Below are 26615 nucleotides of genomic sequence, written 5' to 3'. Positions count from 1 at the left end.
CCTGCCTTCAGAAGCTTTCCCTTGTACGGGGAGGACTCTGGCATCCTGTGACACCCCACCTTGAAAGTTTGTGGAATAAGTTCAGTCCCTTTTCCTGATAGGTCTTATTTCCTCCAAGCCCTCCCGCCCCCATGCTCTTGAGTCAAACTCCTCTGGGAAGGTTGTGACTGGCTGACATGGAGTGGGACAGGGAGCTCCTCTAGTCCCTGGCTAGTCTGGACAAAGTAGCTACCCCTGCCTGAGCACCTGCTATGCATTGTATCTCTAACCATCCCTCCAAACCCTGAGGTGGGTCTTCCTCTTATCCACATTTTACAGAGGAGGAAACTGAGACTCTGTCCTGGGTCATCCAGCTGGTAAGTGATAAAGTGAGGATTCAAGCCCAGGACTCTCTGACTCTGAAGCCCACGTTCTTCAAGACGAGATTAGTATAGCAGGCTTCAGGCTTTTCCCCTCAAGTCCATCTGCCTGTCTTTCTCTCAGTGTGTCTCTGCATTTACATTCTCCGGCTATTTTCATCCCCCAGTCATGCCTCCCACAGAGGTGATTATTGGCAGTCAACAAATTGGCCCAAATTCTAGAAGCACCCGTACCCTCCAGGGGAGCTAATTTAGCCTGCTTCACTGCTCACCACCAGGATAGTCGAGAATAACTCAGGTACAAGCACATTCCTGTCCCCTATAATGGACTCTGTTAACATAAATGGATATGAAATCTCATGTGGTAAAGCAAAGTGCTGTCCCCTGGAAAGAAAGGTCTGACAGCTAAAAAGGCTGCTCTCCCTGCCTCTAGCCTTGTAGATAAATCTACAAGCATGATATAGTACCATCCCCGAGGGCCTCTCTGTTCTGGTGGATTCTGTGCTGGAAGGATTTCATGTACTGCCAGAGAGCAGACCCCAAGGGATAAAATGCCTTCCCGCTTCTCGTCCTTTGTAGCCTCAAAGGTTGCAAATCTAGCATCTTCTTGCTCCAGCCGGGGCAGCCTCTGCTATGTGTTACTGTGAGGTCCCTGCCCTGTCTGACCTGTGTTGGACACAAGGGCTACTCTGTGTAGTCAGCCAAGACCTATCTCATGTCTTGGCTCTGGTGCTTATGAGCTGCATGACCAGGGGCAAGCCGCTGAAACTCTGAGATTCGGGTTTGTCACCTGTTACACAGAGATAATACCACATGGGTTGTTCTAAGGGTCGGAGGTGATGTATGTAATGGGTCTGGCTTGGGAGGTCCGAGAAAAGTTAACAACTGTTACTGTTGTTGTTAACACCCTGAGGTGCGTATGAGGGCAGGGGGTGTCGAGGAGCCCAGGCCTTTCCTCTGGAATGGTTCCAAAGGTGTCCAATACAATAAAATATTCCAAGGCTGAACCCTATGAAATTGCCAGTATTGACCATTTCTGACCTGTTGTTTTTTTTTTTAAAGATTTTATTTATTTATGCATGAGAGACACAGAGACAGGGAGAGAGGGGCAGAGAGGCAGAGGGAGAAGCAGGCTCCATGCAGGAAACCGGATGTGGGACTCGATCCTGGGACTGCAGGATCATGCCTTGAGCCAAAGGCAGATGCTCAACCACTGAGCCACCCAGGTGTCCCCTGGCAGTTTGACCAAGCAATTACAAATGAGCTACTGTTGCTTATAGGAACCAACACCCTCAGAAAAGGTCCATCCCCCAAAGCAATGCACAGTGAGGAAGGGCTGAAGCAAGAGGGACATGGGGGCCTAGCAGGTCCCCAGACAGAGTGGTCAGTGCAGAGGTGGTGGCCAGCAACCCTGCCCCATTCCCACGGAAGGCCGTGTCCAGCCATGTCCCATGCCTCTCATGCCACCTCCAGGCCAGGGCCTGCTGTTGGTAATGCAGCTCTCCCTCCTGCCTCGTCTAAGTGGTTTCCTCTTGGATCCAAACACACTACCTCCATTGGCGGTGGCTGAGAGTCGCTGGCTTCTTCCAGAAAGTGAAGGTGCATCTGGTGTCCATTTCTTGGCAGGTCAGGAACATCCGAAAGGTCCTCAGGAAGATCAACAAGCCCTTCGGCCTCTACCCCAACTTCCTCAGCCCAGTGAGCGGGAACTGGATGCAACGTGAGTATAGAGATGCTACCCCCCAGCCAGCCTGATTGCCACCAGCCTCCCGTGCCAGGCACCTGGCCGAGTGAGGAGGGACACGTTTATCAGAGCCGCAGGCCAGTGAGGCATCTGCCCCATGCCCCAGGGCACCACCCATCCTGCCAGGCATTGTGGGGAGCGAGCCTTCACTGTCATTGTGTTGTGTGTGCTATTGTGTGACATGTGTGGTGGCAGCCACCCGCCCTCTGCATCCCCTGCACACTCCGCATCTCCAGGCTTCCATCTCTTAGGGCACCACTGAAGTCTCTCTGGTCACCCCCAAACTTGTGGAGGCGTTGCACATAGAACCATCTGCCTACTCCAGAAGTGGCCCCAAGAAAGACTGTGCATCCTCTCCCAGCCCCCAACCTGGTGCTCCACCTCCAATTTTAATCCTTTTTTTTTTTTTTTAATAAGCACAGCCTGACTATATAGCAGTACAAAAATCATGAATTTACTGCTGTATCTTACACCTACCAGGACTGGTCCTGGGATTCCTGCTGTACTCTGTTCAGAAGCTTGTGCCTCAACCAGATGGGTGAGGGTCAGCCATGGAGCCTCATTTACAGCCCCCAGCTCTACCCACCGAAACAGAATGGGGTTTGGGGGGATGTGCAGCCTGGAGGGTGTTGAAAAGCCTCCCACGACCCTGGGATTGCTCCTCCCACGACCCTGGGATTGCTCCTCCACCAAGATTGCTCCTGATCATGCGGTCACAGCACAAATTGGTGGTGACAAGTTCCTTGGGCCCTGCCTTTAGAGGCTTCCCAGAGAGCCCCCATCCCCACCCCCCACCCCCACTACTTTTGCTGAAACAAGGACCCCACTCCCTTTCCACTGCCTCCAGCCCTAGTTGTTACAACATCAGCAAGGGCTCAGGAGCAAAGTACTTGAAACTAATTACTGCATGGCTGCGGGAAATTCACTTTCTCTGAGCCTTGGTTTCATCTCCTGCAAATGGGAGAAGAGCTTGTGATATCTGTTTTGTGCACCATGGAGGAATGTGGGAAAATAGAAGCTGCAGGAAACGGACTTTAGTTCCATCTTCCAGAGATGATATGTGTTGTGCCAAAAGGTAACGGGTGGCCATCAGTAAAAGTATGCAGGCAGGGCCCGGAGGTCTGGCCAGCCTGCGGGGACACAGGGGAGAAACTGCAGAGGCCTCATTCTTGCAACCCTGGGCCTCTGTGATTGCAGGTCCAGAAGGCCCAGAAAATGTGACCCAGGAATCTTCCCCAATGATGACCTCACCCCCCAAGTGGCCTCCTGCAAAAACCACTTAGAGAAATACAAAATATTTTTAACCAAAACACATTGCCAAATCCAAAAGTGCAGGGAGGAAATGAAGGTTTGAATTACAGATTATGACCACAGGAAGACAGTTCAATAACCGTTACTGGTTCTATTTGCAAGGCCTGACTGGGTAAAGAGCTAAACTACCCACTGCTGGCCTGAGCTGCTCCAGGACAGCTCAGCAGAAGCCCACCGAGAGGGAGAAGGCATGGTTCCCCGGTCTGAACAGCTACCTGGGGAAATTCCAGGGATTCCCCTGCCGAGAAGCATAACTTGCAGGCGGCGCCAGGAGTTGCCGGGCTGGGCAAAGTTGGTCACATACAGAAAATTGTTTCATGTTAGTAAAATATGAATCTGAGGCCTGCTGAAGAACAGAGGGAAGTCTAGAGGGCCCAGCTTATCCGGGCGCCCGCCTGCCTTCCCCCCTGGCTCTGGCAGCCCTACTCATCTCAGGCTCTCTGTGATTTCACCCAGGTTTTTTGGTAATTGTGTATTTTTCCAACAGACGATTACATTTCCAACTTGCGTAAGCTAAGTGTGCTCGCCTTCGTTTCTCTCCTTGAATCCTCTGGGTAGCCCATGGATAACCACAGAAACTGCAGCTTGGGGAGGAGGAGTTGGAGCTGTGTCCTAGTTCCAGGCCCTGCTCTGGCTTCTCCCCACTCCTGCTGGAAGCTGAGCTGCAGGATAACCCTGGGGGGGTGGGGGGTGGGCAGGCTGGCGGCAGGGCACTAGGACTTCACAGCCAGGACGAGTCTAGCAGACTCCTGTTGGCACCAAGTGCAGACAAGATCCGTCCTCGCAGAGCCAGTTAGAGCTCAGAGAGCTGCCTGCCCTTCAGCTTGGGCCCGGAGTGGCCTGTCTGCCTGGTCAGCTGTCTGAATCCCACACTTTGCTCAGCAGGAGGGCGCAGCAAGTCCAGGGTCTCCCCAGTGGGGACAGCAGTGTGAGCTGCCTGTCAGCCCCAGCGTGGCAACCTCCATCTGGTTCATGCTCCTTTCCTACCGGCCAGCTCCCCAGCTTGTATGGTGACCACCTCTTGCTGCCAAGTGTGACGACAGTATTGACGTGCTCAGGAAGCAGCAAGGCCCATCTCTGCTCAGGCTCGTGGACACCAATTCACGTTCTTCTTTTGCATTTTATCGACCAAAAGATGGAGGCCCAGAGGTGAAAATGGCTTCTCCTAATCTCATGGCAGATCTGGGTCTTCCGAGTCCCACTCTGGGCTCTCCATGTACCATGCAGCGCTGGAGTTGGACACCAGGGACATACACTAGCTAGAAAGCAGTGGGACCTCCAAATGAGACTTGTTCACTTTGATCGAGGCCCCTGGGACACTTTGCATATATCCCAAAGGAGATACCATGTCTCAAACCCCTATGGAACCCCTGGGGGCCTGGCTCCCCAATGCTGCACATACCTGCCCCTTGGTGCCCTCAGCCACACTACAATTACATGATGAAGTCCAAACTCTGTGGCTTGGCATTCGAGGTCCTTCCCAGCACAGCTCAAACCGACCTTCCTTTCTTTCATTCAGGACTTACTGGATGTCCATCCTATGCCATATAGTCACCAGGCGTAAAATGTGAATCTTATGTGGCCCCTCCTCATAAAGAGCCCACAGCCTGGTGGGGGAGGTGGACTCAGAAGTAGAGACTTATCACACAATTTGGGGAGCTGCCAGGGGCAAAGCACACTACCCAGCAATGGAAGGATGGGCTACCACGGAGCACTCCCCACATGAGGCACCACAGGGCCTTATCTCACTCCTTGGGGTCACCCTGTAGGGAAGGACTGTGAGCAGGTTTCTGAGAACACAGAAAAGCCTTTCTGGAAAGATGCCTGAGCTGGGGTAGCAGTGAGGAAGTGGTAGCCATGCAAGGAGGGGAAGGGGTATTCCTGGTGGAGGGGTCACCACAGGGGAGAGATAATGTGGGGAGCCAGGGGGCTAGGAGTGTCGAGTGGTGGGGGGAGCAGTGACAGGAGGCAGGCCTGGAAGAGTATGGAGAGGACAGTGCCTCTGGCTGTGTGCCTTTGTGCCTCTTCTGTGGGCTGGGAGCTGTGGAAAGGCCCTACACAGAGGCTGACCTGGTTTGACTTCCAGCTTCCCCCAACCCCTGCTCGGCACAGACCTTCTGTTCCGTCAACATGCTGGGCCAAGCCTGCCCCTGAGCCTCCCTTGGTGGTGTGTCCCAAGCTGTAGCCTCCGTGTAGCCAAGGGTGGTCAGGGATGTGCTGTGCTAGTGAGTCCCTCTTCACGCAGTAAGGTCCAGCCCACACTGACCCCCCTCCCATTCCTCCCCAAGGCTCAGGATTTCCCTGATCTGTTCCAGTTTTTGCAAATCCTGACCCTTGCGGGGACATGATTTGTTTATGGGGCTGGAGGGAGCCAGGAAGGCTGGTGTACTCTGGGTATTCCTCTCAGCCCTCTTTCCTGGTCCCCACCTGTCTTTACCCTCTGAGTTTTGGTCCCTTTCTCTTCACACTCATCCTCTCTATCTCTGGGCATAGAAGAAGCGTGTTTCCATGCTCTGGTTGCCTGTAAAGCTGCAGAAAGCGAGGGCTCCGCCACCTTGGTGGCCTTGGAGGAACTATGTAGGCTCCCCCAGGGTTTTCCCACCCAGGAAAGGGGTTGGCAGTGCTTACCTGGCAGGGTTCTTGGGAGATTGTTATAGGTAGTACAGTAAAGCTCCTGGCCCACAGTAGACTCTGGAGAAATGATAGCTTTTGATGGATTCTTTTCCTTTCTCTCTTCCCTCCACCCCCCATCCACCTTCCCTCCTCCTCTTTTCCTCTCCCCACTTTCTCCAGAGGAGCTGGAAATACCCTCCCCATCACCCCCACCCCACCTGAATCTGCCTCCCCATTTTCCTTCCTGTCTCCTGCTGAAGCATATCTTAACGGGGAACTGAAGTTTGCTCTTGGTTTTATCTATTAAATGCCTTTACATTTCGCTGTTGTTAATTTTTAAAGCATGTGAGTGGAGCGTTTTCTGTGTCTTGCTTCACTGGTTCAGTGTTCCTGGTTGACCCATCTTTCTCCCAGGATAGCCCTGGGTGGAGTCAGCCAGTCCTGCTCAGAGGGCAACTTGAGGTAGATGCCACCGGGGCAAAGAGGGGCTCCTCAGACCCAAGTCTTCCCTCCCCCCACCCCTGGGAAACTCCATTTATCCCAATCTGCTCAACTGAAGCTCAGTGTTTCCAAGTGGCTTTGTATTCTGACTAAATTAAGACTCTCGTTCCTCCTTTCCGTGGCCTTTTATGAACCTGCCTGGCATTAATTACCATGTTTGTCACCGGGTAATAAAAATCTCTGAACTCCCTGCCACCAGATTATCTTTTTAAAGAAATGCAACTCATTTACAGTTAATAACCAGAGGCCCTGCCGTCCTTGGCCTGCAAAAGCGACGTGATTTATACACCCGAGTGAGCCCGTGCGCCTGTGTGCCAGATGATCGTGCTCAGGATGGCCCTGGGTTCCCCAAGTCTCAGGCTGGGTCTTCCTTTCTACCCCTGTTCCTTCAGGGCTCAAAGGCTGCTGGTCAGAGGCTTGCTCCCCACCCACACATGGCCCTGGGGGACCATTGAGGCCAGTGGACGAGACTCGCCACCCGGGTGTCCCCTTGGTGAGGCCCTCATAGCAGCCTCAGCAGTTGGAAATAATGCTCCTGTCCTCTCTCCTCACAGACCACGTCTCAGTTGGAGGACTTGGGGACAGTTTTTATGAATATTTGATCAAATCCTGGTTGATGTCAGCCAAGACAGATGTGGAAGCTAAAGAGATGTACTACGAAGCCTTGGAGGTAAGACAGGCATCTCATTCTTCATGGGCGGTTGGTCATTCACCATCGGGCACAGATCCCTGAGTGCCAAGGGCTTCCCACCCCTCCCCTGTGGTGAGCTGGCCAGAAAAACAAGGTGGTCTCCTCCCCAGCCAGGTGCTTTGCACACCCAGCTTGTGACTCTTCTCAAATGCCTTGAAATTAGGGCCGTGTTAGCATCCTCGTTTTACAGATGCAAAACCCACACTCAAGGAGGTAAAGCCATTTGTCCGAGGTCTCACAGGAAGCAGTCTGATTCAGAAATCGTGGTGTCTGGGCTTCCGTGAGTGTGTCAGAGCCCAGAACACAGCCAGACACTGGCCTGGGAGCCCACAGATGAGGCTGCCAAAGCAAGACCCTCAGCCATCTTCCTGCAGAACCAGAGGTGATGTAATTGGCATGTCCAGGTGGGGAGGGGCCTCCCTCAGCGGAGCATCCAGTTCTGCTCCTTCTCTTTATGTGGATGGAAACCAAGGCCCAGAGAGGGGAAGGCACTTGCTCAAAGCCACACAGCACAGAGCTGGAGCCAGATCCAGATCTTCTAACCCTGTCCCCGTGTCCCCTCACTGTCCCTCACCACTGCTGGTCTGTATCCAGGGTGTGAACTGAACAAAGGATGGTAGGCTGAGATGAGTCTCTCCAAAGAAAGGGGGACTTTAGGATGGAAGAAGAAGTTGGTTGGCCCAAGCTATGGAAAAGGGGGCTATGGAATCCCAGCAGCCCTTCAGTAGATACTTCTGAGCCCAACTAAGGAAAGGGCACTGGGTAGGCTCTTAGCCTCAGTTTCCCCATAAAGTAAGTCAAACAGTTTGTATCTGCTCTGCTACCACCATGGTCTGAGGTCATGTGCCCCCTAAACCTGACTTCTTGCTCCCATCGCCTTTTACATTGGTTCTTCCTCCACACAGCAGTCAGAAGAACTGGAAATTCATGTTCCTACCTCACGGCTCCCCATCATACTTAGAATAAGCTAGACTCCTCACCTTTGCCCACCTGATGGAGACCTACCAATCACCTTGAACTCTTTCCCCTTTACTTTCAGCTCTGGTCCCCAGTCTTCCTCAGACATACCAGATTCATTCCCACCTCAGGGCTTTTGTACTTGCTGTCCTCTCTACTTAGAATAGCATTCAAATGGTGGGTCCCATTTGTTGGTCAAGCCAAATGCCACGGAAACTGGCCTTTCACAGTCTCTCTCTGTCACATACTATAGACTTACTCTTCTTCGCCTTCATATGCACTTGTTTACTTGTTCATTGTCTGCCTTCCCCAAAAAGAATGTGAGTTATTGAGAAGCAAGGAGCTTGTCTAGTCATTCACCCTGTCTGCCTCACTCCTAAAACTGTGCTTACTACATAGGAAGTATACAATATTTTGTGAACAAATGAACATACAATTGCTGAAGGGATAGGTGGGTGGATGGATAGATGAATGGATGGGTAGGTGAGTGGATGGATGGATGGATGAGTGGATGGGTGGATCAGTGGGTGGATGGATGGGTGGTTGCATAGAGAGATGGGTGGGTGGATATGTGGGTAGAAGGATGGATGGGTAGGTAGGTGGAGGATAGATGGGCGGATAGGTAGATAGGCAGGTGAAAGGATGGATAGGTGAAAGGATAGATGGATAAGTGGATGGGTGGATGTTATAGAGGGATGCGTAGGTGGATGTGTGAGTGGAAGGATGGATAGGTAGGTAGGTAGAGGATGGATGAGTAGATAGAAGGATGGACAGGTGGGTGGATATGGTAGATGGATAGATGGGTGGATGTGGGTGGAAGGATGGATGGGGAGGTAGGTAGAGGGATAGATGAGTAGATAGGTAGATAGGTAGGTGGAAGGATGGACAGGATGGATGGGTATGGGTATGGATAGATGAATGAATGAACTCTACCCTCTGACTGCATGAATCTGGCCGGGAATGGTCATGCCCAAGGGAAGCACATTGAAACAGGCCTCCACAGCCATGGACCTTTTAAACTGTGGACGTGGGGATGAGTTTTCCCCACCTAGCTCTCCAGCACCAGGACCTTGGTCATGAAACAGCTGCTGGGACTCTAGTCCTATCTCAGTCTGAGTCTTAGCCCCGGCTTCGGCTTTGGCTGAGCTTAGACCACAGCCAGTGTCTGCTGTCAGAGGATCAGTGTTCTGCCTGCATGGGATATGCTGCCTGGAAAGGCCTTTCTGCACTTTCTGCCATTCCTTGCAGGGTAAACATGAAGTTAGCAGGCAGCCTGGTTCCTTGCCCTCAGGGCACACAGTGGTTGAGGCTTCAAGGGAAGAAATGGCCATGAATTATTTAAGCAAACTGGAAGCTTTATGGAAACTACTTGATTGAACAGGAGAGAACTTGGCTTTGCTCCCCTCATTTGATATCCCCAGCGAATAGCCTGGAGTGTCTCTGACCCTGGGTAAAGACTGGGCCTCTGGCAAGTTTAGAGCTTTGAAGAATATTCTGGTAATTCTCAACCTTGTCCACACGTTAAAAATCACTGGGAGGAGCTGTAAAATCCCATTGCTCAGGCTGCACCCTAACAAGGATACATCAGAACCTCTGGGCAGGGGCCCAAGAAACAGCCTTGAAAGCTGCCCCAGGGGGTTAGTTGCTGTCCAGCAGAGAGTGGGTGAGGATGATTCAGACAAGCTGACCAGGCACAGCCCTGAGGGCTACGGGAAAGCATCTGTCACTGTGGCCTCCTCCAGGCCAAGTGTACAGACTGCCTTGTCTTACTTAGCCCCATCTTAAAGGTGAGAACCTGAGGTCACATGGCAGCCAGGGTGCAAACACAGATCTGACTAACTCCAGATCCAGTGCTCCTGCCACCTGCAAAGGAACCTGGCTTGCCTGAAATCCCTCTGGGGAGTGGACAGATGGGATCCTCTCCAGGAAGCAAAGGATGCCAGAGTCTTTGAATAAAACCTCACGGCTATCCCAGGAGTTATTCCCATTTTACAGATGAGGAGAGGGAGTCTTCAGAAAAGTGAAATAATTTGCCCAGAATCACCCAACTCTCACATTGCAGAGCTGGGATTCAAGCCCAGTTCTCTGTATTCTCCCTCAGTTCTGCTTGCCTCCTGTACCATTTAAACCTAACCAGTCAGTGGCCAGCCTGTGCCATCTTGTGTGTTGCTTAGAGTTTTAGAAAGCCTTGTTTTTTTAAATCTTTGTACCTATCTGCTTATCTCAGTTTATCCTCACAGAGAGATGGTCATTTCCTCTTTACCATGATTACTTTGCTTGGGGTTAACTCAAAATGGAAATAACCTATGGGTGCCAGTCTTGAAGGGGCAGTTTCTGTGCTACCACATGAGGCTTCATGGACTCTCCCCCAGGTGTCGACAAAGGGTGACTGAACCAGATCTCTGCACCCTAGACTAGCCTGCCACCCCTCCTCCACACCCTCATGGACCGAGCTCTGCCTAGGAGCCTGGGCCCTGCGCAGAGCAGAGCCAACCCAGTAGTGGGCAGCTGCCCAGACCCCCCAGAGCTCCTCCCGCCATGGTGCAGGTGCCCTGGCATGTCACATCATCAGAGCTTCCCCATCTGCTGCTCAGAGACTGTCCTGCAGCCAGCCCACCAGCCGGGACCTTTCAGGAGGGGGAAAGGAACAAACAGATCCAAGAGCCAGTATTGTTTGAGCACCATCTGTATGCCTGCCCCTGGCTGGAGATTGGTGGTGGTGGCCTCTGCTGTCACAAGGCACTCAGAGTCCTGGAAGAGAGACAGAGTTGCCCCAGAACACACACACATATGGATGCACAAAGTGGGGACAGCACCGTGTAGAAAGATAAGAGGGGAGGCGAGTACAGGGGCAGCAGTGGCTCGGTCTGGGGCAGCACATTGTGGAGGATGGAGTAGCAGAGTTGAGGTGGAACATGTTTCTTTCAAAATACTAACCCCAAATCATAATTCCCACATGTATTTGATTTTGTTGGGAATCTCTACAAACAGGTGAGCTCCCCAAGGCAGGACCCAGGCTGTGTGTCTTCAGGGGCTTCATCCCCTGCACCAAACCACCGACGGGGCACAGAGGAGGCACTCCTAGCATACTCGAATACTCACAGGGAGGAGGAAGGTGTGAGTGAAAAAGAGGCCTGGAGCAGGGGACAGACTGGAGAGGAACTGGAATATATTGCCAACACACACTGAGGACTCTCTCCCCCAGCAAGTGTGCTGAGCTCTACACACACATCCCCTTGAGCCTCACAATCCTGTGAGGTGGTTTATGCTCACATCCCCATTTCATACATTTATTTGGCAATTGAGGCACAGAGAGCATATAGAACTTGCCCAAAGTCACACAGCTTGGAACGGACAGAGGTGGGATTTGAACTCAAGGAATCTGCTCCTGGGCACCCTGCCTGTGGTATCAGGTTAAACTTTAGGCCCATTATTTACAGAGAACAGAGACCCCTAGAGAATAGGTGGGAGGGGCAAGAATGCAGGAAGATACCGGCCAGGGCCCCAGAGGCCCAGCCCTGGACCAGCATCCACAGGCACTGCCGTTACCTCTGTCTCCAGGGCTCCCAGGGACTAACGGCAGGGAGTGGGGGGCACCATGGCCTGACACCTGCATCCCCCAGCCTCCTTGGAGTCTTTACCAGCAGTATCATCTCCCACGGAAGTTGAGGATAGGGGTTCTCAAAGCCCCTTGGCACCAGGAGGAGCAGCTGTCAGGTACTAGAGGAGCAGCCTGGGTATCTGGGGATCCTCGTCTTAATCCCAGCATGGCTGGGTAACCTGGGATGAGCCCCTCGACCCCTTTGTCTGTAGAGGACATTAGAGCCATGTGCTTGGCTTGTTGTGGTCATTAAACTAGGTGTATGATAAGGGCTTGCAGAGAGCAGCCCTTAACTTTCTGTAGGTCCTTTTTGAGAATCAGATAAAATATATGGACCCTCTTCCCATGAAAATGCACATACACAAAAATGTCACATACAATTTGAGTGGCCTCAGGACCCCCTGGAACCCATCCACAGGCCAACTGGGCTTCAGGTTAAGATTCCCTAACAGAGGATATAGTGGAGGATGGTAAGAATTTTTAAAGATTTTTTAAAATCTTTGTACATAGGAGATTTAAAAGTTTAAGAGAAGCGCCTGGCTGGCTCAGTTGGTAGAGCATGTAACTCTTGATCTCAGGGTTGTGAGTTTGAGCCCCACACCGGGTGTAGAAATGACTTTAAAATAATTTTTTTAAAAGTCTAAATGAGAGACTCATTCTGGGGAGTTGTCTTGTGTCCAGGCCCCCAGCAGGCACCAGGCTTCAGCCAGGTGAGTGGCTAAACCTCCTAAAGGCCCCATCAGGGGCCACCGCCAACTGCCGGCCGAGGTCAAGGACCTCCTTCGCCTGGGATGGAGGGCTCAGCAGAGCTGCGTTCACTGCCGTCTGCAAAATGTTCATTTTTCCGTCCTCTCCCCCTCCCTTCTCTGTCCCCCTTCCTACGCCCCTTCTCCCTGCCCAACTCCCACCTTGCTCCCAGGCAATAGAGACCTACTTGCTGAATGTCTCTCCTGGGGGGCTGACCTACATTGCTGAGTGGCGAGGGGGGATTCTGGACCACAAGATGGGGCACCTGGCCTGTTTCTCTGGGGGCATGATCGCCCTCGGCGCTGAGGATGCCAAGGAAGAAAAGAGGGCCCACTACCGAGAGCTCGCAGCCCAGATCACCAAGACGTGCCACGAGTCGTACGCCCGCTCAGGTAACCCTGCAGGGGGAAGGGGCAGCAAGAGACACTGAGGCTAGACACCAGGAAGAACCAGAAAAACCAGCGGAGCGGCAGTGAGTGAAGGGAACACACAATCTTAGGGCGGTCTCACCTTGGGAGTTATGTAGAATTTGTATGAGGGACGTCCTGTCTATGCACTGAGACTGTACCCTAAGTTAAAAGGAAAACAGGGGTGATGTATTAAGCATCTGTGCCAAGTGTTGTTCAGCACTGGATGTGCATCATCACCGAACCGCACAACACAGATAAACTGAGGCCCAGAGAGGACTTGCCAAGGTCCTATGTGAGGGGCACAGAGCAGAGGGTCCTCCAGGCTTCCTGAGCCTAGCAGATTCCTTCGCCCTGAGCCCTTACCCCTGAATGTACCTCTGCCTTTCCTCCCCAGCACCCCTCCATTTAGGGGGTCTTACCACCTCTGGCCCCACCCTGTTTATCCCCCTCTTTGACCACCAGACCACCAGAAAGTTCAAGAGCTTCTTGACCATCCCCACCTAACAGCCATCACAGACTTATCAAATGCTAGATTCAGAAGTCATGTTGTAGAACAAGAGCCCAGCTCCCGGTCTTACATATGGGGAAACTGAGTCAGTCCAGAACAGGAAAGTGACTTCGCCAAAGTCACATTGTGCATGATGAGTAGCTAAGCCAGGGCTAGAACCCAGGTCTTCTGATGCCCAGCTCCTCCTTGTGCATTGCCTCTCTAAACAATGCCCGTCAAAAAAATCCATCCCCCAGGGCCCTGAGAGGTGTCCACTGCTCTAATTTAATCCCAGTCTTGGTTGGAGGAGAGGACCTAAAATTTGCCATAAATATTCCTGGCTCAAGTGCCACTCTACCACTCACCAGCAGGATGGCCTGCGTTTTCTCATCAGTTCAACGGGATAAATAACACAGGTCTCCCAGATGAGATACCGGGTCCCCTAGAAAGCACATTGCTGGCCGCCTTCAGCCCCAGCATGGAAGGCATGTGTTAGCTCGAAATGTGTCTGTGGACCCCCCACCCCCCCCAGGCAAGTCCAGATCTCCCAGAGCTGTTTTCATGAAGCCAGAGATTCTCAATGGGTCCTTACAATGGGTCTGCAATTCCCTTCAAAGAGCCGGGGCCGTAAACAAATAGGAAATCTCAGGAATAATCAAAAGCTCACTATTTGTCTGGGACAATCAACCCAGACCATAAAAGACATCCACTTAATAGAGCATACTGTTCCAGCCACCCTGTCCGTCCAGGGACAGCCACAGCGGGCGCCCGTGCCTCCACCCTGTCAGCCGCTTGGCAAAATGACTCTTAGCTAGCAGCCAGGAGCAGCTGCAAGCATCTGAGAAATCGAAGAGGTCAGGGTCTGGCTAATTGGGTTTCTATGTAGAGCTCTCCATGGAAGAGTGGGATGTCCTGCAAAGCTCCAGTCCTCTTGAGAAAAAACAACCCAGGGCCTCCCAGGGTCCTGACCTGATGGGAAGAGGAAGGCACACCTAGGACCAGAGCCGGGCACTCTGCTGACCCAGACAGGGGGTGCAGGCACTAAGATGGAGGAGGATCTGACCCATCTAGCCTCATCTTGGGGTCTTAGAGTCTTGGACCCAGAAGGGAAAGAGCAAGAGCACAGTCTAGGGAGAGGGCATCAGATGGATCCAGGGTCACATCCCAGCTCAGTCATAGCTCGCTGTGTTACCTTGGACAAATTACTTAGCCTCTCTGACCCTCAGTTTCCATATGCCTGAGAGGGACAATAACATCTACCTTTAGCAAAACAAACAAACCACATTTTTTAAGGATCAAAATAATGTATCTAAAGCACACAGCACAGTCCTTGAAATCAGAGGTGGTGGCCATTGCAGCAGTTATAATTATGATCCTCCAGAAAATAGGAATGGCTACCAAACTGTCCAAAAACAAACAAACCAAACAGTGACAGAAACAAAACGCAGACCTCATCAAGCCCTCTTTATCTAGCTGCTTCTGCCTGAATATGTGCCTTCTGGGCATTTCTTCCTTGTTTCCACCTCAGCAGCGTCCCAGCCTGTCAGCTCTGGAAGGTTCTTAGTTCTCAGAAAGGGGTCTGTTTGCATATCAGCACGTCAAAGGATCTGATGAGACTATTTCACTTTATTTGACCTACTGTTCCCCAAAAGTACTTAAATCTGAAATCCTTTCTTGGCTGGTTAACATCTTACAGAGCTAATGTCTTCAAAGCACAGTTGGGGAACATCACCCAAAACTTTTTCTCTCCAGATTGCTGGATAGCTCATTGGGACTCTCAGATTCTAAAACTGCAAAATGTTTGAGGCCTCAGGGGTCTTGCTTTGGCCTGCCTAGGCCAAGCGGGGAACTGTGCATTTGCCAGGCTCAGCCCTATCATGCAGTGTAGGCAGGGCCCAGCCTGTACCAGTCACCCTGCCAGTGGTTGCAGGCCACTGAGATCACTCCTGAGGCAGCTGGATCCTGAAAAGCAGGAGGTGGCAGGTCTGACCCAGGCCCTCTGGTTGGTCCTCCCCACAGATACCAAACTGGGGCCCGAGGCCTTCTGGTTTAACTCCGGCAGAGAGGCAGTGGCCACACAGCTGAGCGAGAGCTACTATATCCTGCGGCCCGAGGTGGTGGAGAGCTACATGTACCTGTGGCGACAGACCCACAACCCCATCTACAGGGAGTGGGGCTGGGAAGTGGTGATGGTGAGTGGGCCGGTTGGGGCGGGAGGGGGGTGGTTGACTGGGTGACCAGTGCCCCGAGAATTCAGTCAGGATCCAGCACCCCCTAGCTCGAGCACGGAGAAGAAGGTCAAACCAGGTCCGCATCTGGCTAAGGTCCTGAGTGCGAAGGGTCAAGGTGCGGTTGCAGAGCCAAGAGTCCCCGGCTGGGCAAAAGCAGGCCAGGAACTTGTGAAGGGGGTTCCGTGCGCCCACAGCCTTTGGGGCCCAGGCTCCAGGGCCAGCACGCTTAGATGGCTAGGGGCAGGGCGGCAGCCAGAGGGGCCCAGCGCACACGTGGTCACTGCTGTCTGACCCTGAGGCCTGAGAAGATGGCTTTAGATTCCTCCCCTCAGACAAGAATGGGCTACCAGGCCAGCAGATCACCACCTTCCTCTGCCCAAAGCCAGCCCCGCCCTGGGCAGCTCCCCCTCTTTCTCTGGGCTCTGCTCCCCAACACCCATGTCTCTTCCACTAGCCTGCTTGTCCCCAACCACCCAGCAGAAGACCTCCTGGCCCTCTTTGGGGTAGGTGTCAAAGGCAGGTATGGAGAGCCCAGAAGGATGTCTCTTGATGGAGGCTAAGCCTTCTCTGTGCCCCCCTCTTCCCAGCTTCCCTGAGGGCCCACTGCTCTCAGAGGCACAGACTGTCCTAGGGAGAACCACGCCCAGAGCGTCATAGGCAGGGAGGGCACAGGGCGCCGCTCGGGTTCACCTACCTGGTTCATTGGCCAGAATCGGCCTGCTTTCCTGAAGGCCCTGGCTCTTGACCAGTGAAAGCCAAGTGTTTTGTGCTCCTGGGCCCAGCCCACAGGCCCTCAGTGGGTTCAAACTGCTTTATATACAAAAGGCAGACAGCCTGTGGCCTCCCGCGACCAGGGACCGTATCTCCACAGGGAATCCCCGGGGTGTGCTAAGCCCAGTCCCCGAGTCCCGGCCCTCCGCTGCCTTCCTCTGTCCACCTCTGTGGGTGAGTCCGTTAGAGCAGCCTCATTACCCGAAGGGCAGAAACAACACCCCCCAAGTTCAGAGACCAGGAGAAGAGCTGGAGCAGGCAGCCAGTGGGCTTAGGTCGTCAGCCCTGGGAGCAGGGTGGCTGAGCCCTGAAAAATAATTTGGCTTTCCACTGCCACAAATGCCTGGGGTCCCCGCAGAGCGGTCCGGGGCCTGCCCATCCAGGACCTGGGCACACACGAGTCTTGGGGCAGGACCTCTCCTCTCCCTGCACCAAAGCTGCTCCCTTTTCTTCAGGCCTTGGAGAAATACTGTCGAACGGAAGCTGGTTTCTCTGGAATCCAAGACGTGTACAGTAGCATCCCCAACCACGACAACAAGCAGCAGACTTTCTTTCTCGCGGAGACACTAAAGTGAGTTGGGGCTTGGCTAGTGTTCTTTCCAGAGGGAAACTGGGACTTTCTTAGGGATGGAGGGAGGAGGAGGGTGAGGCGTGGGGTCAGCAGTCCCTCCCTTTACCAACAAATTCTGCCCTCACAGAGGGTGCCCACGAGGGGTGGGGGGCGCCTGGGATCCCGGGTTACTCCCCCAAGGTGCACCGCCTCAGGGGGCTGTCTGGACAGCACTCCGCCTGCAAGGACTAGCAGCATGCTAAGTCCACTTCTGTAGCCGGTCTCCTCGGGTCCCTTGGTTCTCTGCTGTAAAATGGGGAGAACAACAGTGATGGGGGTCACTGGGGTAGGCCTTCCCTCTACCGGCTTGCTGTGGCACTGTTCCCTCGCTTTTTGGGGGTGGAAGTCAGCCGCCCCATTTCCTTGCTGTTCCCCAAAGCAGCCCCCTTGGTGGTTAACCCTTTACTGTGGATTGGAACGGTCTGTTCCTGCGGCTTGGGAAGTTGGAGCTCTGGAGTCCCAGCTCCCTGGTCATTTTAGCGCATGAACATCTACGTGACTGTAGAGTCTCCTGGGGGGCACATCAGGGAGCAGTCCAAGAGTTTGGACTGGTGCAGTACTCAGGCCACTGTGAAAAGAAGGAAGAATCTAGGCCCTAAGGGGGGGCCTGCAGGCCTCTCGCACAGGTGGGGAGGGTACCTGAGTGAAGCCAGATGGGTATGCGGTAACCGAGTGAGGGCAGGGGCAGAGCCAGTGCTAAACTGGGTCTGAAAAAAATAAAATAAACCGGGTCCATTGGCCCCAAATCTCAGTGCTCTCCCCAGCATCCACAGCTCCTTCCCTGGGACCAGCCCTGCAAGTACACTTGGGATCTCAAACCTCCCTGCAGCCTTCAGCACAGCCCATGGCAGAGGCCTCTGAGGTTTGTCGTTGACCAGAGTTCCCCAGAGCACTGACAGCTCTGTCTTGCTTCCCTCCCTGCCCCGGGGGCACAGGTATCTCTATCTTCTGTTCTCTGAAGATGACATGCTCTCCCTGGAAGACTGGGTGTTCAACACAGAGGCCCACCCCCTCCCCGTGAACCACTCGGACAGCTCCAGCAGGGCTGGGGGCTGACCCTGACCCGTCTCCCTGCCGCACCGGGGCCCCGAGGGCTGCCTTGCCTTTTCAGGATGCGGGACTATTCTCAAAGGGATTGGGAACATAGGCCCCATTCCAGGCAGACCCAGGGCAGATGTGTCGGACGAGCAACTTCTTTTCCTCTGTGAGGAGACAGGACTTGGAGACGCAGCGATGTCACCCCAGGCCCAGACTTTCCTTTCTATGGAGAATTTCTATGAAACCCACTCCCTTGCCATTCCAGGGCCCAGTGAATGAAGGTTTGCATATTGTCCCCATGCCTTTGATTCACTTCCTCTCATTCGGGGAGTGTTTGTTTTGCTTGATTTTGCCTTTTCTCTGCAGTTGTGTTTTATCACAAATTATAAATATAGTTTCAAAATCGTGTGCTTTTGAAAGCAGCAGCATCTTGATAAACTAAACCTTAAGGTGTTTGCACACTCAAACCTTGACCCCATTTTCTATATTTTAAATACCTTTTACCCAACATTTACTATACGTTCAACTATGTGGCATTACCTTATAATTTGAGGAGGCATTCCCTTTTGATTTGGGCCTAAGTGTTAACAAATCACTAGTGCTATTTTCATTATTGTAATGGAAAAATCTGTAAACTTACAATAAAAGAGTTTATTGAATAAGAAATACGATTGGGCTCATTGCACATCAGTGACTCCTGGGAAAAGCATGGTCATGTTATCATCAGAAAAAAGAATCAACCAGCAGTTGATTTAACATACAATTTAGTAAAGACTCCCACTTCTATTGCCTTCCCTTAAATTGGTCTTAAAAATTCAGAAAGGGTGAAGCCAATCCTTTAAATGGAATTGGATGTTTATACTTAGGTCAAGGCTTGGAAGAGGCGCAGGGAGGGCCAGCAACTTGCCTGTGGTCACGCAGCCAGCAGACACAGAGGTGAGCCCAGCCCCCACAGTTTGCTCACTCCCCCAGTCGTGTGTCCATCTGTTCACATTCAGCAGATAGTGGTGAGTGCCCAGACACTGGGTGAGATGCCAGGGACGCAGCTGTGAGTGAAACAGTCATAAGCCCTGCCCTCAGGGAGCGTAGAGTCAAGTGGGGGAAAGACCATAAAGTAAACCGACAGATAAGTTACACGACTGCCAGTTGTACGAAATGCTACAAAGAAGATGTGAGGCCGAGACACTGTTGGCCAGGACCCACCTTAGGGCATCGAAGAGAGCCTCTCTGAGCAGCTGACTTTCAAGCTGAGGCCTAGAAGATAAGAAGGAGCAGCGGGAGGTGTATCCCACAAACCTTCTCTCCCCAGTGACATCATCTGCTCCCCCCACCCACCCTGAGGCCCAAAACCTTGAAGCCATTATGCAGAGCAGGGTGTCCAGGCAAGAGCGAAGGGAGAGCGTTTCTTCCCCTTTGCAACTCGTCCATACAGCTGACCACACAGGATCATTCTGAGCCCTCCCTCGTGCTCGGTTGCCTCAATTTGGCTGTTAGAAACTTGAGTAGCCCCTGGGGTATTGGAGCCCTAGGCCAAGTGACCTGGCTTTCAGGCCCCTCAGTGGGACCCTGGATAGGTCACCTCACCTCTCAGGTCACTCTTCCATCACAGAGGCAGGAACCTCCACCTCTCAGGGTTGCTGTAAAAATAAGTAGGATCCACTCATGCCCTGGCAGTGTGGGAAGTACTTCTTCCTCGTTCTGGAGAGGCAGAAGCTTCTAGCATCTTCTTAAGCAGTAGTCAGGGCTATGGATGAGCTGTCCCCAAGGCAGGAACCCTGGTGTTTGGTGAATAAGTCCCGGTCTGAACCCAGGAAATCACTTTTGTCTGGCATCAGGATAGTGTAGTTCTGGAGACCCGCCTGTGCCCCTTTTTTAAAAAACCAAAACGGAAAAACCCACTGTACGAGCATTGTGGAGAGGTTAGAGATCTTCATGCTAAGCAGAAAGAAAAACCATCCACCATCCTACCCTCCAGAATGAATACGGTTATATTTTCTTCTAGATCTTTTTCTATGAATGTACAGAATATATTTTGCAAACATGGTATCATTCTATGCATACTGTTTTACTATAATCTGCTTTTGCTCTTAACCATATATTGTGAAGATCTTTCCATGTCAACAAATACAAGTTTATCACTGTACCTGGCTGTGGAGTATTCCATCGTGTGCTGTATCATGCTTTTGGGATCTAAGCCCCTATTTCTGGGCATTTGGGTTTGTGAGAGTTTGGGCTCTTGGGCACAAATAGTAGAAGCCAACTCTGTGTACCTTAAGCGAAAAAGAAAAATTACAGAAAAAGGAAAGAGAAAAGAAAAAAAATCTTGAAATGCCTTGCGGTGACTCATGGGATCTCAGGAGAGTGAACAGTCAGATCGCAAGAAGGACTAGGAAGAGGATGTGGCCAGGAATCCAAGCTGCAAGACCCAAGGGGCCAGTGTCCCCAGGACTTCATCAGGACAGGTGAATTCCAACGTTCCCAGATCCTACTGTCCCCTTCAAAGAAGTGGGCTTCCTATTGGCCTAGCTGGGTCATGTGCTCCCACGGGTGGGCAGGGCGTCTTGCCTGACACACCAGCCAGGACCCCCCTCCCCATCCGCCTCCCCCCCCCCCCCCCCCCCCCCGCCGCGATGCCCGGTGGGCTGTTCCCCAGAGAAGAAAATGAGGTTTGCTACCCAAATCATGAAGCCACGCGCTGGTGAAGGCAAATCAGCAGGACTGTTCGCAGCTTCTGCTTTGATTTTTTTTTTCCCCAGTATTATAAAGAGTTATGAAAGCATATTTGACCAGTCCTCTTTCCTGTCTCACTGGCTCCTCAGTCAACCCTGGAACCTGTCTCCATGGCAGAGCCGCTTGGCAGCTCCCCCAGGCCCCAGGCTCCCCCACAGGCCGTGTTGCTGTCCCCGCCCCCCTCCGGCCACCAGCGTTCTGTCTTCTGCATTATCGCTGGGGGCAAGTTGTAAAAATGAATATTTTAAAACTCATCCTCCAGGAGGGCCGTTGCAGGTGGAGAAATCTCATCCTTTTGGCAACCTAACTCCATTCCGGGGATAAAAATAAGACCCAGCCTGAGAGGAGAGAGACATTAAGGGATGAGTCAGCCACGGGGAAGGGGGAGCCACAGACCCGGTTCTGGAAACAGACCTGGCAGCAGACCCCCCCCTCCCCAGCTGGGGGTCAGCCTGCTGCCCGGCTCTTTGGAAGACCCGTCGTCGATGGAACCACCTTTTGCACCTGTTTTCTTCAGGGCTCACCGCTGGTTCCTGCCCAGAAAGCTTCATTAGCACCTGGCTCCGGGCGGGCGCGGAGTCCTACAGAGCACCACAGCCCTGAGAAGCAGGACCTACAGCCCTTCTCCAGTTGCTTCCTTTTAAACGACTGTGTTTGTTTAGATGCTTTGTACATCATTGTGTCCCTGGCAATTTGCAAAGTTCAAAAACCAGATGCACTGGGGCGCCTGGGTGGCTCAGTCGCTGAAGAGTCTGCCTTTAGCTCAGGCCGTGATCCCAGGGACCTGGGATCGAGCCCCCGGGTCAGGCTCCCTGCTCATCAGGAGTCTGCTTCTCCCTCTCCCTCTGTGTACACACTCACTCTCTCTCTCTCTCTCTCTCTCCTTCAAATAAATAAAATCTTTAAAAAAAAATGCACTGGAAAAAAAAGCAAAAACAGAAAATCTGATTTGAAGGCAGCATCCTTGAGACCCAGGCTAGGAATCTCAGTTCTGCCTCCTTTGCTTTGGGGAGGGGACCTCTTCAAGGTTTGGGTAGGTGGGTAGACGGGGAAGGGCCAGCTCCTCCCAGCTACCCCACTGGGGCTCTGTCCTTGGAAATATGCTCATTGATTAAGGGGCACGGAGACCTCTGCCCTCTGTGACTAAAGCTTAATCATATGCTAGTGGCGGGGTGGGGGGGCTGCTGATGCTCTTTTTTTTGTATCTAAAAATATCTGTTTGGTTCCCTATATTTGGAACAATATTTTGATCCTGTTCCTCCTGCCTCTTAAGACAGAGCTTTTCGAACTTGAATGTGCACCTGAATCACCTGGGGATCTCGTTAAAATGCAGATTCATATTCAGCAGGTCAGGCGCGAGCCCAAGATACTGCGCTTCTAACAAGCTCCCAAGAGATGCCGGTGCTGCCGGGCCTCAGACCACACTGAGTAGCAAGGCTTCAGCTAACGGCCACTCCTTTGGTGTCTGCCCTCTATTTGCATCCACGGAGGGGCGCCTCAGCAGTATGGTCGTTAAGCACCTGACCCTTGGTTTCAGCTCAGGTCACGATCTCAGGGTTGTGAGATGGAGCACCCGGCAGGCTCTGTGCTCAGCGTGGAGTCTGCTTGAGATTCTCTCCCTCTCCCGCTGCCCCTCCTCTGCTCTCTCTCTCTGTCAAATAAGTCTTTTTTTTTTTTTTTTAAATGTATTTGCATCCATGGAGTTGTAACCTCCCCAGAGTGGAGGGACTCAGGTGTTGGCCTGGCATCTAGTGGTACCCTGACGGCAGAGGAAGCTCTGTCGCCCGCATCACCGGCCCCCCTGCCCCTCCAGCACAGTCTGGACAAGACAGGAGCAGGCTTGCTGCGGGCTGAGAGCAACGCTGTCCGGTAGAACTTTCCATGGTGATGGAAATAGTCTTCCTCCGTGCTGTCCAATAGGGTGGCCACAGGTGGATATTGAGCACTTCAAATGTGGCGAGTGCAACTGAGGAACTAAATCTAAAATTTTATTTTCATCTTAATTACATTTAAACGGCCATGTGTGGTTACTGGGCGCCAGGTTTGGACAGTTCAGTCCTAGGATCTAGAAAGCCAGTCCTCTGCTCACTGACTCCCTGCCCCACTGGCCCCTCCACCACCTCCCTGCAGCATTACAAATATCATCTTAGAACAAAAGATATTGTGTGGGGAGGCGAGGGTTCCCTTGAACATTCCTGGTTATTTTTATACTCATTCCAGCCTCTGCTTTCCACAACAGTCTCTGGTTTTGTTTTGTTCTCAGCCACTGTGTATCTGTGGATCTGCAGGCATTGGGTCAAGTGGAAGATAAGAAAGACAGGACACCAGAGGGCAAACCGTGGACCTGCCCTTTCCCTGGGCTGTGTGACCTTGGGCAAGCCCCTTAATGTCTCCGAGCCTCCGCCTGTCTCTGTGGAAAGGGAGGGTGATTTGGGGGTTAATTGAGCTCCCCAGTGTAGTAACTCAATACATACAGTAATGGTTGTGACTGCTATTATGTGAACGTTCTCTGTAAACTAGAAAAAGCTGCTGTCAAAAATTCTTCTTTTTAAACAAAACGCTCTGAAACTCAGAGGAAACTACATCAACCAGGCCCAGGAGACAACCCAAGATCTCAAAGCAATAAATCTGCTGCTTTTCACATTGAGCAAGCATTTTGCCCTTAGCCCTGAATCTATGAAACTGGGAAACTGGAGTGAGGATCCAGGGGCTTCCTGGGGCTGGCCTGGTTGGTGGTGGTGGCGGGGATGGGATGGGGTTGCTGCTCAGGCAGGGGCAGAGGGCTGAAGGAACATGCTGGGAGTTTGTCCAGATCTTAGCAGAGGCCCCCTGCTTGCCAGGGCAGGAGGTGAGGGGTGGCGATGGGGGAGACCCCGTTGGTCTTTCCTCTTGAGGACATCCCTGGGGAAAGGTTCCTTCAACTTCGGAAGAGAGGCATGGCAGGTGACCCTCCTGCCCTGACCCTAAGGAGCCCCTTGCCACCACGCACTGGTCCCTTGGGAGCTCCCCTGAGACCCCGGGCGGGTGGTTCTGCTTTGGCCCACAGAATGATCCAGGACGGGGCAACCATTAGATCCGTGGTTCTCAGAGGATGGAAGCCAGGTCCGAGGCACCAGCAGCACCTGGGAGCTTGGTAGAAATGCAAGTTCTCAGAGCCCCCCTCCGCAGACCCTCACAGGTTATGGGGCTCCTTGCTGCCTAGGCCACCATTCCAGAACTCTCTAGGCTTTGTAATTCCACATGTGGCCATTAACCATCTCTGCCGGGCAATGGGCAAGGTGCTGTAACCGTAAGCTTAGACAAGACAGAGACAAGGTCTCTGCCCCCGGGGAGGAGGGGGCTTCCAGGCCAGTGGCGGGGGTGGGGGGTGGGCGGTAGCACAGAAGTAATATGGGTGCAGACGGAGGTAAGTGCTGGGGGGCCACAGGCAGGGAACATATGAGAGTGATGGGGGGTGGCCCCCGGGGAGCGGACCTGTGGGACAGACCATTCCAGGCAGTGGGAACAGCAGGTGCAAAGGCTCAGAGGTAGGAGGACGCACTGGCGGCCCTGAGAGCCATGGGTCGGAGCAAGTCGGATGGACCGGCCTCCATCCTGCAGGGCCTAGAGGGCCAGGGGCAGAGTCTGATTTTAATCTGAGCAGCAAGAAGCTAGGAAGAGGCTAAAGCAGGGCCACGAGATGACCTACTTTGCATTTTTGGAAGTTTTCTCTGCCTTCTGAGGGGCGAGGCCTCAGATTCATCTTCCCTTCACATGGGTCCCAGCGGAGACCATTCTCAGGTTCCTAAGCAGAAGCTTCTGAAACTGTCCCCCCGGAGTGCCAGAGAGGCAAGGGCCTCCTGCCATGTGTTTCCATGGCGCTCTGGACTCTTCCATGGGGAGGACATGGGAGACTTCAAGGCCCCGGAGCCTCTCCCTTGACCCTTGTTCCGGCAGCTTCCACTCCCCCGTGTTTCCTCACTCTCGCCAAGCACGTCCAGCTGTGCTTTTGAAAATTGAAGCTGCTTCCTCAGATGGCCCTTCTCCTTCGCTAGCGTGTGTGGAACCGAGGCTGTTTTCTGGCTCCGGGGCCTTCTCTTTTCTCCTTGGAATCTTCTGGATCTGTGGCAGGCAGGATGCCAGTGAGTGCTGGATGAGCAGTTCCAGCCAGGAGATGGCCTTCCATGGAGTGTCCTGCACAGGCCTGGCTCTCCCTGTGGCCCCTGGTTGCACCCCCTCCCCTCTGCCGTGTCACCTTTCCGGCACTGGCCGTAGAGCAAGTGACTTCACACGTTCTCCCAGCATGAGGCACCCCCACCTACAGTCACCATGTGGCCTTGGCCCCTTCCCTGTCCAAAGCTCCCCTGATCCCCCAGGGGGCCACCCTGAGTGCCACCACCCTCTGTGGCTTTGAGGATCCCGTCTACACTCCCCAGGGAAGACCTCTGACCTGTTCCCTGACGTACCAGCTTCCCTCAGTGAAATCTCTCTAGGACCCTTCCTGCTGAAGAACAAACAAGTCCAACCTTCTAATCTCACCATCTTCCAGAGGTCAGGAGCTGTCTGTCTGCCTCCTCTCTTTCATCTTTGTCTCCACATCCTTGATCTTTCTTTTAAGGAAACCTTTCCTTCCTCCAGCTCAATCGCTGTGTCTTCCTTCATTTGACTATTTTTTCCCCATGGCTCCAATGTTTTAAATTAGTCCCATTTTTCCTTGAGCCTCTCTAAATGAACCCCCCTTTTTTTTTGAAGATTTTATTTATTCATTTGAGAAAGAAAGAGAGCGTGCACCCAAGCACAAGTGGTGGGGGGTGGCTACAGGGGGACCGAGAGGGACAAGCAGACTGCTTGCCCTCCTTGCCGACGGGAGCCCCACATGGGGCTCAATCCCACAACCCTGAGATCATGACCTGAGCTGAAATCGAGTGGTCACTCAGCAGACTAAGACCCAGGTGGCCCCAAATGAACCCTTTTGTTTTTTAAAGATCTTCGCTGTGGGGCACCTGGTGGCTTAGTTGGTTGAGCCTCCAACTCTTGGTTTCAGAACCCAAATCGGGTTCCTCACTTTGCTCAGGGTCTGCTTGGGACTCTCTCTCCCCGCTGCACTCGCGCTCTCTCTCTCTCTCTCTCTCTCTCTCTCTCTCTGTCAAATAAATAAATCTAAAAAAATAAAGACATAAAAATAAAAAACTTTTTTTTTAAGTAGGCTCCACACCCCACATGGAGCCCAAAGCAGGGCTTGAATTCAACGGCCCTGAGATCAAGACCTGAGCCGAGATCAAGAGTCTGACGCTTACCCCAGGTGCCCCTTAAGAAAACTTTTTGACTGAAGTATGGTGTAGACACAGTCACATGTGTAAAGGTCACTAATGTGTCATGTGTACAGCTTCTGGAATGTTCACCTATGTACACATTCGTGCAGCCTCCCCGCCATCAAGATAGAGGCCAGTCCTAGTACCCAGAGAGCTCCCTCCTGCTGTCTACCAATACCTGCCGCCCGTGCTGGCCTCTTCCACCACCCACTGGTTTCAGGCATGTGGCCTTTGAATTCCCTTAGTCTTCAGATTATAGACCTTCCACTGAATTTTCTACCTCAAATCCATGAGACAACTTATAACAACTTGTGTCCTATATACTAAGGGCTCCTATGTTTCTCTGTCTGGTCATTATAAAGCCCTCTTCTACCCCTTTGTGGGTGAAGTGTGCAAGTAAGCACCTAGAGGCACCCTGAGACGTGCCCTTCCCATGGCAGGTGACCAGCTCCCCCCAGCTCCCCCAAAACTCTGCTGCTTTTCAAACAGGGCAGCCCCCAGCCTCGGGGCCCCTCAGTTCCAG

The 26615-nt window shown here is 52.7% G+C and overlaps 1 protein-coding gene across 4 annotated transcripts in view; it reads left to right on the top strand.

The window, feature by feature from the left end:
* Nucleotides 1-26615, top strand: part of MAN1C1 (mannosidase alpha class 1C member 1) — a 148439-nt gene that overhangs the window by 120525 nt on the left and 1299 nt on the right. The window contains exons 7-13 of one of the 4 annotated variants that reach the window (XM_025448363.3): nucleotides 1986-2079; nucleotides 7083-7198; nucleotides 12697-12916; nucleotides 15441-15613; nucleotides 16879-16994; nucleotides 18938-19007; nucleotides 23065-23127. In XM_025448363.3, the coding sequence (XP_025304148.1) occupies nucleotides 1986-2079; nucleotides 7083-7198; nucleotides 12697-12916; nucleotides 15441-15613; nucleotides 16879-16994; nucleotides 18938-19007; nucleotides 23065-23112 (837 nt within the window). In that variant the 3' untranslated portion in view covers nucleotides 23113-23127. Of the gene's footprint in view, nucleotides 1-1985; nucleotides 2080-7082; nucleotides 7199-12696; nucleotides 12917-15440; nucleotides 15614-16878; nucleotides 16995-17968; nucleotides 18738-18937; nucleotides 20215-23064; nucleotides 23128-26615 lie in introns of those variants that run through there. The other 3 variants (XM_025448364.3, XM_025448361.3, XM_025448362.3) reach the window with 3 other exon arrangements.

This window comes from Canis lupus, chromosome 2 (genome assembly GCF_003254725.2).
Source record: "Canis lupus dingo isolate Sandy chromosome 2, ASM325472v2, whole genome shotgun sequence".
NCBI lineage: Eukaryota > Metazoa > Chordata > Mammalia > Carnivora > Canidae > Canis > Canis lupus.
This window is presented reverse-complemented; position numbering and strand designations above follow the sequence as displayed.